General features: G+C 43.9%; 1 protein-coding gene across 2 annotated transcripts; it reads right to left on the reverse strand.

The window, feature by feature from the left end:
* Positions 1-76: 76 nt before the first annotated feature.
* Positions 77-9,014, reverse strand: LOC308148166 (dehydrogenase/reductase SDR family member 11-like). 2 transcript variants are annotated; one of them, XM_080521606.1, is made up of 7 exons: positions 8,834-9,014; positions 6,550-6,759; positions 4,319-4,413; positions 3,022-3,151; positions 817-909; positions 677-742; positions 77-563 (listed from the first exon to the last, which is right to left on the reverse strand). In XM_080521606.1, exons 1-7 carry the CDS (start codon positions 8,927-8,929, stop codon positions 522-524), a joined length of 732 nt encoding a protein of 243 aa, XP_080377732.1. In that variant the 5' UTR covers positions 8,930-9,014; the 3' UTR covers positions 77-521. The 2 variants fall into 2 exon arrangements, with proteins under 2 accessions (XP_080377732.1, XP_080377731.1); XM_080521605.1 differs by having other exon boundaries at positions 95-563; positions 8,798-9,014.
* Between the last annotated feature and the right edge of the window lie 4,857 nt (positions 9,015-13,871).

The raw sequence follows: 13,871 nt of genomic DNA on the forward strand, positions 1-13,871 counted from the left end.
CTTATGTCAAAAGCAATGACACAATCATGTCTTCATATTTATGTTTTTGTGTGTTGTGAGTATATTCAATTCAATTTAACAGCCACACGTGTGTGCGTGTGTATGCATACGTGTGTGTCAGTGGAAGGGAAGATAACATATTTACCTATTTATAACATGTAATATGTGAGGATGCATAAAAAAAAAAGAGTTGAAGAAACAAGGGAGCGATTCGAGTCTGAGCAGACTCCTGATGCTCACAGCAGTATGGGACAAACCAAATATCCCCATACCCCAAAGATCCCCGCCCAGCACGGTGTGAGGCGTCGATATAACCCGCAACCAGGGACATCATTTCAAAATAAAACAAATTCTCCAGTCAATAACCGCTCGGGTGACGTTTGTTTACTGCTTTCATGTCGGTCTTACAGAGAGACGCCAGAAAGTGAATTTCAGAGCTTCGCCTGTTCCGATTTGAACGTTTTGTTCTTTGCGATCAAAATCAGCTGACGACCGACGGTTCCCAGGCGTCGACGGAGGCGTCAGTACGGCTGCTTCACCGGTCGCATCTGGACGTCTCCGATCTGAAACACAAGGTCGACGTCACCGAGCCGAAGTAAACAGTCGTGATTTCCACCGTTAAAAAAAACAAAACCCCCAAAAACATGGTGAGCGACTCGACTGAAGAACGACCCACCTGCACATGCGGCGGAGCGGCGAGGACGTACACTACCGCATTCGCCACGTCCATGGCCTCCAGCGCCTGGCCGCGAGAAAGAGGCGGAGTTAAAACGGGCGGGTTCCCAGCAGGTGGCGCCGTGACGGCGGAGAACTCACCTTGAAGCCGGTGTAGGCGCCGGCGGCTTTGTCGGCGTCGTCCTTGTAGAGCCGGGGAGCAAATTCTGTTTCAACTCGACCCGGAGAAATGCACTGGACAGAGACGCTCACATTATTCTCATCGTCCGAACCAAACAAACAAACAAACAAACTGAAATGTGACGGCGAAAACAAGGGGAAGAAAACACTAATTCAATTCAATTCTAGCCCTGGAAACCAGCATCACATCCTGAAGCAACGTTTTAAAATATATATATTTTAAAAAAAAAGCTTACCGTACTTTTACTCCAAATTCACCCAAATAACTGGCTTCTTGTTCAAGATCGTCCCGAGATTGTGATTCGGTTATTTGATCAGCCGAGTGGAAAACTTCACTCGTTTTATTAGAGGGCAGGAAGAAGCGTGAGCTTGTTTTTTTTAAATCCAGCTTTAAATCTGCTTCCTGTGTGTTTTTACCTAAACTTAAGTTGTTGATTTATTGTTTTGATTTTACATCTAAATTTCTCATAGTTTAGTTTTGGAACATTCCTCTTTGAAACGATGGTAAATATTAAGTATATAAAAGAGCCTCTGAAGTCCCAACTGATAGTTTTAAAAAGTGTTGAATTGTGCATTTCAGTGTTTTTCAACCTTTTTGAGCCAAGACACACTTTTTTCTTTGGAAACATCTGGAGGCACACCACCACCACCTCCACCACCACCACCTCCACCACCACCACCTCCTCCACCTCCACCTCCACCTCCACCTCCACCACCACCTCCACCACCATCACCTAAAAATGTTAAAAAGTTAAACTCTGCAGCCTCTATTAACAATATAAAGTCTTTCTCATCAAAGTTTGATCAACAGGAATCCAGTAAATCCAGAAACAAGGACTTTTTTTAATAGTGCCTCCGTCAGTGTGAAACCTGGACCTGATGGATGAAGAGCTGAGATCCTGGTTTTCAAAAACTTCTCCATCACTGTCACTGACACAGTACTTTGATACAAGATGGTAGCAGGAGGTGGAGATGAACCACACTGACGTCTGTCACTTTACATTTCACCGGCAAAGTTCTGTGCTGCCCTCTAGTGGTGAAGAGTATTTATACATGATTACTCTGCAACACACTGTCGCTGTGAGAGCAAAGGTTTTTTTGGAAAATAATGTGAAATGTGATAATTTCCCACGGCTCAGCTGACGATCTGGAGGAAACACCAGTGAGCCGCGGAGCAGAGGGTGAAAAACTCTGGTCTATTTTACACAGTCTCATTACGAGTGGACAATTTTGAATCTTTTCCTCCTTCTGCAATACAAATTTTATATCAGGATCCTTTTTTCTTTTACCCCACAGGCGTCGGGATGAATTGTGGCTTGTTCTACATGTGTATGTCTATAATGTGACTCTGTAGAATTAAACAGGTTGTTGACACTTGCATGTTTTTTTAAGGTTTTATAATAAAAAAAAAAATAGAAAAAGGTGTTATAGTGTTCAAGGTTGTAGTTTGACCGGTTCTTCTACGGACATAATGTCAATGGTAAAGTTTTTGTTTGTTTGTTTGTTTGTTTGTCCCCCTCATCAGGTCTGCGTTTTGTTCTGGTTCTGCAGGTTCTTCCTGTTAAAAGTTAGTTTTTCCTTTTCTTCAGTCCCTCCTTGGTTTTCCTCTGTAAAACTGCTGTTTTTTTTTTTGGGGGGTGGGGGGGGGGGGGGGGGGGGGTGTTGTATTTAGATCTACAGAACTAAAATTGAACTGATTCAGTGATTCACAACATAAAAAAACAATAAAAAATGACATTATTTTCACTAACGATGGTCTCTGGTTAAGAAAATATAGATTTCAGGATGTATGAGGGGAGAAACCTTCTTCTTCTTCTTCCTCTTCCTCTTCTTCTTTGCTTCCTCTTCTTCTTTGCTTCCTCTACTTCTTCTTCCTCTTCTTCTTTGCTTCCTCTTCTTCTTCTTCTTCTTTGCTTCCTCTTCCTCTTCTTCCTCTACTTCTTCTTCCTCTTCTTCTTCTTTGCTTCCTCTTCCTCTTCTTCCTCTACTTCTTCTTCCTCTTCTTCTTCTTCCTCTTCTTCTTCGCTTCCTCTTCTTCTTCTTCCTCTACTTCTTCTTCCTCTTTCTCTTCTTCTTTGCTTCCTCTTCCTTTTCTTCTATCACCACTTAGGCTCCATGAGGCTGGAGAACCTGCCGCCGTGCCGTCGGGCCAGGCTGCAGTCTTACCGTGGTTCGGATCTGGGAGTCGGCCTGACGCAGTTCCTGCCGCAGGCCCTCCGTCAGCGCCGTCACTGCGTACTTGGTGGCGGTGTAGAAATGGAGATCGGGGGCGGGGATCACGACGTGGCCGCAGACGCTGCAACACAAGACGTCCCGGCGGTCGGCTGGTTAATGTCCACCAACACGAGTTCACTTAATGAAGCTAACTGTGACGTCTGGCGCCTCATGACCGGGGATTTCAGTTAAAAAAATAAGTTTAATTAAGCCTTAAGTCCTAGTGAAATGAAGGTTCCACCTCCAAAACACCCTGGCTGTCGCTTCTAGGGACATTTTCCTGCTAACTGGCTGAAGGTCAAATGTTAAAACACGACAATATGAGAGAAAACAGCCGATAAACGGCGCTATTTCCTCTGCTGGGCGGAGCTTCTGACAATAACAGAGTGACATCACGAGTTGTGCACACGCCCAAGTTGTGTTTACATTATGGAGGATCAGAGTTTTGACCACGAAGAGGCTGAATTGAACCAGATTTCATCATCATGGTCATTTCAAACCCAGTGATTGATGAAGAAGACACAGAAGGTGGTTCTGCCATCGGTGACCCCGTCTGGAACATGTTTGAGGAAGCAGAAGACGCTTCGTCCTCCATTCGTCCTCGTCTCCTCGCCTCAGCAGCCGCCACTTTTCACCTTTGAGGCTTTGAGGCTCTTGACTTTTGGCAGAACGACCGTCTTCCTGGATCCAACACGTCCAAGAGCTAGAAGACTGAGGAATCACCGGAGAGTCCAGGTGTTACTGGATCGTCTGCTAGCCGCCCGAGCTAGCGACTCCCGCTAGCCGCTCGAGCTAGTGGTTCCCGCTAGCCGCTCGAGCTAGCGCCTCCCGCTAGCCACGCGAGCTAGTGGCTCCCACCGCCCGTGCTCCTTTCCTCCTCTCTGGTCTCTTCCAGGCTCAATCTTTCATCAAGGCTCATAAAACGGCGACTAGAACTTCAAAACACTGTAAAAACTTGGATATTTAAGAGGAAACAAGCCGATATAAACACAACAGATCGAGATGTGCACAACTCGTGATGTCACACATAGGCTCCGCCCACAACGAAGGATTCCCCGATTTTGTCGGCTGGAGATTCAAAATTCAAATAACTTTGTTATGCGACAACAGTGGTGGGGGCAGAGTCGGAGGAACCTTACAAGTAGAACCACAACTATCGTTTTTTGCAAAGTAGTGTTTTACATTTCACTGGGACTTTAAGTATGTTGAGATTAAACGCAGCAAGTGTTTTTTTTTTTTTTATCCACACCTGTTGATATGGATGATGTGTCCGTCTTCCACGTTCGTCTCCTTCATGGACCGATACGCCTCACGTGTGCAGATGCTCAACGCCAGGACGTTCACCTGCAGCACAGAGCGGCGGTTCACACGCAGACCGGCGGTTCACGCGCAGACCGGCGGTTCACGCGCAGACCGGCGGTTCACGCGCAGACCGGCGGTTCACTTGTAGACCGGCGGGTCACCTGCAGACCGGCGGTTCACTTGTAGACCGGCGGGTCACGTGCAGACCGGCGGGTCACGTGCAGACCGGCGGTTCACCTGCAGACCGGCGGTTCACGTGCAGACCGGCGGTTCACGTGCAGACCGGCGGTTCACGTGCAGACCGGCGGGTCACGTGCAGACCGGCGGTTCACCTGCAGACCGGCGGTTCACCTGCAGACCAGCGGTTCACGTGCAGACCGGCGGTTCACCTGCAGACCAGCGGTTCACGTGCAGACCGGCGGTTCACGTGCAGACCGGCGGTTCACGTGCAGACTGGCGGGTCACGTGCAGACCGGCGGTTCACGTGCAGACCGGCGGTTCACGTGTAGACTGGCGGGTCACGTGCAGACCGGCGGTTCACGTGCAGACCGGCGGGTCACGTGCAGACCGGCGGTTCACGTGTAGACTGGCGGGTCACGTGCAGACCGGCGGTTCACCTGCAGACCGGCCGTTCACGTGTAGACTGGCGGGTCACGTGCAGACCGGCGGTTCACCTGCAGACCGGCCGTTCACGTGTAGACTGGCGGGTCACGTGCAGACCGGCGGTTCACCTGCAGACCGGCCGTTCACGTGCAGACCGGGCCTCACATCACGGCAGGGAGGCTGCAGCTCCTCTGTCAGTCACTTTATGTGTAAAGATCTGCTTTTTATTCTATGTGCACACAAGTGGCATCTTCAAAAGGACTTTTATCTTTTGGCTGCAAAAGGCAAAAATATAATGGAAAAAAAATTGTTAAAACTACATGAAATGGGGAAAAAAAATGCCAAAACAGCATTACATTTTTTTTTTAAATGACTACAATTTCTAAATGTATTTTTTTAAAAAGGCTTTAAAATGGAGGGAAAAAACATAAAACCGCTTAAAAGTAAAAAAAAAATACCATTGAAAAGATTTTAAAAAAGTTGAAAAGAAAGTGTGAATCTGAAAATATGATGAAAATACATCCTAAATTGTAAATGAAACTTCAGAAATGAGAGAGTTTGTACTTTCCCCCCCAAAAAACTACTACCATATTTTCCGCACTATAAGACACACCTACATTGACTGACATAATTTACAACTTTGTTCATATATAAGGCGCATGCATTAGACCAGTGGTCAGCAACCTTTATAGCTCAAAGCCATTAGGTTACATTTTCCACTGATTCTAACACCCAGAGAGGTGCACACACTTTATTTTGATAGTCCTACCTGCAGCCTATGCCAGGAGGAGACTACACACAAAACCTTCTTCACTGCTGGTTGACAACTTACAACTACCGGTAATAAACTAAACTACATGAACTAAGCAACAAAAACACAACACAACACAATTATTACCGACACCACAAACCAAATAGAACCCCCAATAATTGCATTTAAAACACCACAAACAGAAACTCCCATAATTCATTGCAGCTATCGGCTGCACTGAGGAGCTCAGGATGCAAGGCATGATGGGAATTCATGTTTTGTGTTGTTGGAGGTTATTGTGGGTTGTTGTTGGGCTTGGTGTTGTGTTGATTGTGTTTATGTGTTTTTGTTCCCCAGTTTAGGGAGTAATTATTTCATCTAGTTTATTTTGGTTTGTTAGAATGTTGGTGTGCAACCATGAGTGATGAATGTGTTGTGTGGAGTGTCGTCCGCTCTGAGGATCCGGTTGCAAAGTTAGAGTTGTCAAAATAAAAGCTTCTGGTTGTTCAGCTGTCAAATAGCAGTCTGGAGTGGAGCAATTCTTCCATATATAAGGCGCACCGGGCTATAAGGCGCACTGGCAGCGTTTGAGAAAATTTCAGGTATTTAGGTGCCTTATAGTACGGAAAATACGGTAATATATATCTCTTCTGGTCATAAACTTTGCAGAATCCTGGTTTATATGAACAGATAAATAAATGAGGCTGTGGCTGTGATGGAACAACAACCGGCTGCAGGCGGAACCTCCAACCTGAGTCCACGTCAGTAAAGGTCATGAACTCCGCCTCCTCCGTCACCCGGAGCTAAAGTGGAGCCGAGCTCACCTCCAGCATGTTCCTCCAGCCGCCGGTCGCTCCGCTCAGCAGCGGCTCCGGGTGGCCCAGGCCCGCGTTGTTGACGCACACGTCCACGCCGCCGTGCTGCGTCTTGATGGCGGCGAACAAGGACAGGATCTCCTCCTCCTTGGTCAGGTCGCACTGGAACGGCACCAAGACGCCGTCGAGGCCGGAGCTCTGGCACTCTGAGGACAGTTTCTGGGGCCAGACAAGACGAGACGAGACGAGATAAGATAAAATCAGATAAGACAAGACAAGACAAGACAAGATCAGATCAGATCAGATCAGATCAGATCAGATCAGATCAGATCAGACAAGACAAGACAAGACAAGACAAGACAAGACAAGATAAAATAAGATAAGACAAGACAAGACAAGACCACACCAGACAAGACAAGTCAAAATCAGATAAGACAAGACAAGACGAAATCAGAGAAGACAAGACCATACCATACCAGACAAGATAAAATCAGATAAGACAAGACAAGACCACACCAGATAAGACAAGACAAGACAAAACCAGATAAGACAAGACAAGTCAAAATCAGATAAGACAAGACAAGACAAAATCAGATAAGACAAGACCACACCAGACAAGACAAGATAAAATCAGATAAGACAAGACAAGACCACATCAGACAAGACAAGTCAAAATCAGATAAGACAAGACAAGTCAAAATCAGATAAGACAAGACAAGACAAAATCGGATAAGACAAGACAAGATAAAATCAGATAAGACAAGACAAGACAACATCAGACAAGACAAGTCAAAATCAGATAAGACAAGACAAGACAAAATCAGATAAGACAAGACAAGTCAAAATCAGATAAGACAAGACAAGACAAAATCAGATAAGACAAGACAAGATAAAATCAGATAAGACAAGACCACATCAGACCAGATAAGACAAGACAAGACCACATCAGACCAGATAAGACAAGACAAGACAAGATAAAATCAGATAAGACAAGACAAGACCACATCAGACCAGATAAGACAAGACAAGACAAGATAAAATCAGATAAGACAAGACAAGACCACATCAGACAAGACAAGATAAAATCAGATAAAACCAGACCAGACAAGACCATCAGCTTCATTTGCCGTCTAAAGTGAGACAATATTCTTTCTATGTAGATGAATGAGGGATACGATACGATATTGATCCCATATCACCACGAATCCTACGTACTTTTATTACGCATCTTGTAGGGTGGAATGTTAGGAAAAACTGACCCCTATATTATAAACCTTCAACATAAAATCTACAATATTCTACAGTTGAATTAAATAAAAAAAATAATTAGAAGACCCTGAAAAACAACTTAATTAAATCCAATAAGAACAAATTATACTTTTAAAGTGCAAACAAAAGAACAAGTTTACTTCAGGTATTTGTTCCTGTCAGTACGTGCTGTGGACAAAAACAACACATTGTTGTGCGGAAATACACTTTTAAACTTCTTTATACATCCGGGGAGTACTTTCGTTACAAAGTACTGGAGAAATGTAACGAGGCTGGAGGTGCTCAATTCATTTAAACCCGACATGAGCGCGCACACGTCGTCGTCGTCGTCGTTGTTGTTGTTGTGATCACGTGGGCTCCGCGTGCATGATCAGGCACGTTCTATTGGCTGGAGCGGCTGCTCTTCTACTTCTTCGGCATTTGTGGGGGCGGCACTGACGCTACGGTGCACGAGCGCCCCCTACTGAGTTGGTGTGTGAACCACACGCGAGTCACCTATGAACATTATTATTATTATTATTATTATTATTATTATCAGATGCAGACCAATAAAATCCGATACTCGATTTCGGGCTGATATCGAGCCGATATCCGATAAATAGTTAATGTTTACATCGTTGCATCATTGTGAGTCAAAGGGCAGCCGTGTTGAAAGATATGATCTTATATACGAGATACGTGAAACAATCTTTATATATGTTCTGTGATTGGGATTTTATCTGTATTAAAGAATCAGAGGGAGCCGCACAACTCACGTCACTTCAAGTTAAATATTAACCGGTTTGTCTTTTAGTCATGGCGACTGTCTAAATATTTACACCCGAATTCTGTTTCCTGGTGCGTATTTTTTTTAAATTTTCGGTCACGAAAAGTAATCGTGTGAGCTCGTACGCACACTTGTGTTTTTGCACGGAACCAACAGTTGTGGACTGTTTCTTCCCGGTGAGCGAAGGAAAAGTGCAGAATAAAGTTGAGCGCGTGACCACACCTGGATCTTGTCCACGTCCCGGGCGCAGCCAATCACCTTCATCCCGCAGCGGACCAGCTCCTTGGCGATCGCCGCCCCGATCCCGACCGAGGCTCCGGTCACCAGAGCCACTCTGCCCCGCCAGCGCTCCATCACACCGGACAGTCCAGCGCCGAGCAAAGCGAGCGGAGAGGCGGCAGCGGGAGTGGAGAGAGCAAGCAAGCCTGCGGGAGGAGGGGTCCTGAATGCAACACTACCAGTGACGTCACTGCGCTGCGTCATGGACACTGGGAGAGTTTTGTTTCTAACGAGAGGATCTACTCCTGGCCACTGCTCAAATATTCTGCTCAAGTAAAAGCGCAATTAATACACATTTTTTGACCGGTTCTTCTACGGACATAATGTCAATGGTAAAGTTTTTGTTTGTTTGTTTGTTTGTTTGTCCCCCTCATCAGGTCTGCGTTTGTTCTGGTTCTGCAGGTTCTTCCTGTTAAAAGTTAGTTTTTCCTTTTCTTCGTTCCCTCCTTGGTTTTTCTCTGTAAAACTGCTGGTTTTTTTTTTTTTTTTTTTTTTTTTTTTTTGGGGGGGGGGGGGGGGGGGGGGGGGGGGGGTTGTATTTAGATCTACAGAACTAAAATTGAACTGATTCAGTAATTCACAACATAAAAAAACCAATAAAAAATGACATTATTTTCACTAACGATGGTCTCTGGTTAAGAAAATATAGATTTCAGGATGTATGAGGGGAGAAACCTTCTTCTTCTTCTGGGTTTATTGGCACTTTGCCTCCATGAGGCTGGAGAACCGAGAACCTGCCGCCAGGCCGCAGTCTTACCGTGGTTCAGATCTGCTGACGCAAAAATGTACTCGGAGTAAAAGTTGCTTTCTTACAATTTGACAGCGGGAGAATAAATCCCTCAAATTAAAACTGGATATGAATCTGGAAGTAGTTGTTTTTAGTGAAAAGAACAACTTTTCAAATTAAATTGCAGTGGGAGTGAAACTGTACATCAGAATGATTGACGGTCACAAGAGCAGAAAGTCTCAAAGAACCCGACCTCGTCTGGTGGAGCAAAAAAAAAGGAGTTATGTACTATTATATGTACTGCATAGCGGCGCCTTGCTACAGGGGGCAAATCAACAGTACAGCAATTATTTCAAGTCGGCATTTGCTGTATTTCATAGCTGTGTAAATGTTAAGATCAATAAATCAGGCTAAATGTGAATTAATCCCTGATTCGTTTGAGATTAATGAACATGGGTCTGTAGTTGTTAACCAGATGTAAAAAGTGAAAAGTTTGAGTCCAGCTGTTTATCAGGAAGGTGGGAACAGGTAAGGCTGATGTCACAGGATGAAGTGGACACCAGAGACCTCTAGTGGCAGGAAGGAGTAAAGCATGAAGAGTCGGAAAAATGAAAAAACAGACGAGTTGGTAAAGACTAGAAAGTCTAGATGGATAAATGAAAATAATGTAGCTCACACTGGAAAACGGCGACACATAGAAGTTGTGTTTCAGAGACTCCATTTAAGATTTGACGTCATCCAAGATGAATTCATCAACTAGAATTAGGAGGAACACTTTATTCACTGTTATTGTGTTTTAAATTAAATTAAATTAAATTAAATTGAATTGAATTGAATTGAATTGAATTATTTATTTGTTTGTGTTTGTGTGTTTGTTTGTTTATTTTATTTTATTCTATTTGAATTTAATTTAAATTAATGTATTTTAATTTAATCTAATTTAATTTGATTTGATTCAATTCAATTCAATTCAATTCAATTCAATTTAATTTAATTTAATTTAATTTAATTACACATTTTATTTATTCGTTTTGAAATGTAATTTGATTTCATGTCGATGAGGCGTGCAGTTTATCAACAGTCCAACAGTGGGCGCTGCAGGATCATCAGCTCCTCTCGTGAGACGCTTTTTAATTTTTTTTTAAGAACTGTAAATTCTACTGCTCCACTAAATTAACCTCTTCTGATCCACAGATGCTGTGATATTATTGAATATTGATTTTTTTTCCCACAATAACTTCACTCAGTGGCCTAAATATGAACATAAATAGCTCAAATCACACTTTAGCAAAAGGAGAATCTGAATGAATGAACCTTAATATGAAAAGTGTTTTAAATGTCACCTTGTTCAGTTTCAAGCTCACGTTAACCCAGCAGGTTTAAAATACCTGCCCTGGTCTGGTAATCCATTGTTGACATAAACACTAGATTAGAGAAGCTTTCAGGTAAACAAGGAAGAAGAGAAGCGCGTGTTTGTGTTGCCGCTGCTCTTTGGTTTTCAAGCAAGGGAACGTTTTTAACCTGCTCATTGTCGTTTCCTGGCTGACTCAGATCTCGACTTTCCGCCAGCCCGGCTCCTCTGACAGGAAGTGAACGGTGCAAACCATCGGTAGGGTTCAGGGTTTCACTCTGCAGGTCGCTGGTTTTACACCTCGTCACTCAGCAGAGCCGTAAAGACCAGGACTTTTAACCAATGCACTTAAAAATAGATTAAACATCTCCTTTTTGTTCTCTTGATTCCAGCTAAATTGTTCCGCAGATAAAAGCAGTTTCCAGCCAATAGAGGGTCGGAGCGTCTTCTTTCAAAGTTTTGAAAGTTTTCTTTCAAATATATGATAAATACAATCAGACGATCTATAAAATGTTCATGATCCCAACAGGAAATTCTTGAGGTCTCATTTTACTGGCTATTTTTTTTTTTTTTTTAAGCTAAACAAGGTGATTTTGTGTTCAAACCAAAATTTAAAAAGATTTTAAAAAATTAAGTAATTAATCGCACACTTTTCTGAAATTAATCTCAATTAATCGCATTGTTTTTCTACTGAAGACTGAAGCTTGTAATGAGATTTATTCGGGGAAAACCATAGAATTAATGTCGACTAAACACACAGTCTATATTTATAAACAAAGACTATTTTTGTTTTCTCCAAAATCAGCAAAAATAGTAAAAAACCTAAATAAATTCATTAATCAACGCGTCAATGGGCGCCGACAGGCCGTGAGGCTTCTAGTGTTATATATCTACGCCAACTTTGTCATTCAGTCACTCCTTGTTGTCTCTGGTGGTGAAGCTCAGCTCTGCCCCCTGGTGGCCTGGAGCCTCTCTCGTAGCAACAGTTTGTTTTGCCGCCGTGAGAACCTGCCGTCGCCGTGACGACCGGCGATCAGCCGCCGAGGGTGAAGCATGATTCAATCATGGGCTCAGCGAGGATCATTCCTCCCCGCGTCGTTAGACGCTGCGTTTGTTTCTGGCGCCGTCCGGCTAGCTATACCACTAAGTCCCGGGGGAGCTCACGGGTTCTAATCCGGCGCCGCGCAGGAACCGCAGGCTCATGTAAGACAGCAGCCCTGCAGGGCCGCCACCACTACCATCCTGCGGGGCCGCCACCACTACCATCCTGCAGGGCCGCCACCACTACCATCCTGCAGGGCCCCCACCACTACCATCCTGCGGGGCCACCACCACTACCATCCTGCAGGGCTGATGGAAACGCTGACCCCGCCCCCCACTGAGACCCCGCCTCTTCCTTCCTCTGAAAACCTCCAAATCGCCGCGTTGGCGCCTCCTGACCGCGCCCCCGCCGCCGCACCGCCACGACAAACGCGGCTCTTTACCGCCGCCGCTACGAAACGCCACCGGCAGGCCGCCGGGAAGCAAACGAGACGGCGAGAGAAGGCCGGCGTGACGCCAGACACCACACAGAGCCGGACAGTGACGTTTACAACCGCGCCGCTAGCCGCCGCCGCCATGTCTGCAGAGCGCCACGTGACCTCAGCAGGGCCCACCTTCAGCCCCGCCCACCGGACGATGGAGAGAGCGAAGGAACAGTTCGCCAGGAAGAAGAGGAGGAAAGCAGCCGTGTTCGGTCGGCGGCACTGAGACGAACAGAAGAAAAACACATTTCAATAATTCACAATTTCAACTTTTCACTTCTGCGTCAGAATCGTAGTGACGGACGGACGTCGGCTAATTGGTGCGGGGGATTTTTTTTTTTTGCAACAGATTTTCTGTGTTTCAGTAATAAAAGTTTTGACTTTGTGTTTGTTTGTGTTTCCACTTTATTCCAATCAGGAACCGCAGGAGACGATCTTCCTTTCATCTTTTTATTGCAGGTCAAATGTACTTTCATCTCTTGGATTAAAAAAAAAAAGGGTTTAGACTAGTATTTTATTATTATTTAGAAAAAGGAGCAAAACTAAAATAGGGAAGAAAAAAAATTCAAAAATGATTAGATTTTCAAAAAAGGGAAAAAAAACAACTTAAAATTGACGAAAAAAGCAAAAGCATGTGGCCATGAGACCAAAAGTCTTCCCTGTAAATAGTGTTTACTATATTTTAGTTAAACTGTATTAATATTCAATATTACCGATTGGATGTATGTTGTTTTTCTTTCTTATTTGATATTGAATGGTGGAGCCCAGCTTGAACTAATTTCACTCTGGGATTAATAAAGTATTTATACTCTATTCTCAAACTGCTGCCCAATTCACTTCAATTCAACTTTATTCATATCGCACCAGATACAACACAGCCAGAGGCGCTTTGAACAGAGAAACGCAACAAATAAAGAATGAAACGGTTTAAATCAGGTATAGAAACTGAAAATGTAAATGTCCACCGTTCTTTTTTTGACCTTTTTTTTTTTTTTTTTTTAGATCATAGCTGCATTTTATAAAGTGTGTTGATATTCGGTTAAATCTCATGGAAACTCAAGATGTGTACTAACGTGCCTCGCCGTAGCTTTGGTCCACAAACACACATGTATGAAGCCCTCAGAGTTAATTCCAGTGGAATTATGCAAAATATTCCCTGATAATGTGTTGAGACACTTGGAGAGACAGGAAGTCGGTTCACTGTTAGAAAACAGCTTATTTACTAAGAATGCTTGTTTTCCAATGAGGACAGTGACATTATATTATATTATATTATATTATATTATATTATGTTATATTATATTATATTATGTTACATTCCATTCCATTCCATTATATTATATTACATGATATCATATTAAACTCGAGAAAAGCAAAGAGCTGGCAGTGTAACACTGAGAAGCTTGAGCCTCTTTC

Source organism: Blennius ocellaris (genome assembly GCF_963422515.1).
Source record: "Blennius ocellaris genome assembly, contig: SCAFFOLD_180, whole genome shotgun sequence".
Classification (NCBI taxonomy): domain Eukaryota; kingdom Metazoa; phylum Chordata; class Actinopteri; order Blenniiformes; family Blenniidae; genus Blennius; species Blennius ocellaris.

Bases quoted from the DNA above. Each gene is read 5' to 3' on its own strand.
- LOC308148166 (XM_080521605.1), bottom strand. From the start codon at position 8,929: ATGGAGCGCTGGCGGGGCAGAGTGGCTCTGGTGACCGGAGCCTCGGTC. The intron at 4,414-6,549 runs GTGAGCTCGGCT...TCTGTGCTGCAG, and splicing joins GCTGGAGGAACATGCTGGAG to GTGAACGTCCTGGCGTTGAG. The intron at 564-676 runs GTGGGTCGTTCT...CTTGTGTTTCAG, and splicing joins CCGCTCCGCCGCATGTGCAG to ATCGGAGACGTCCAGATGCG.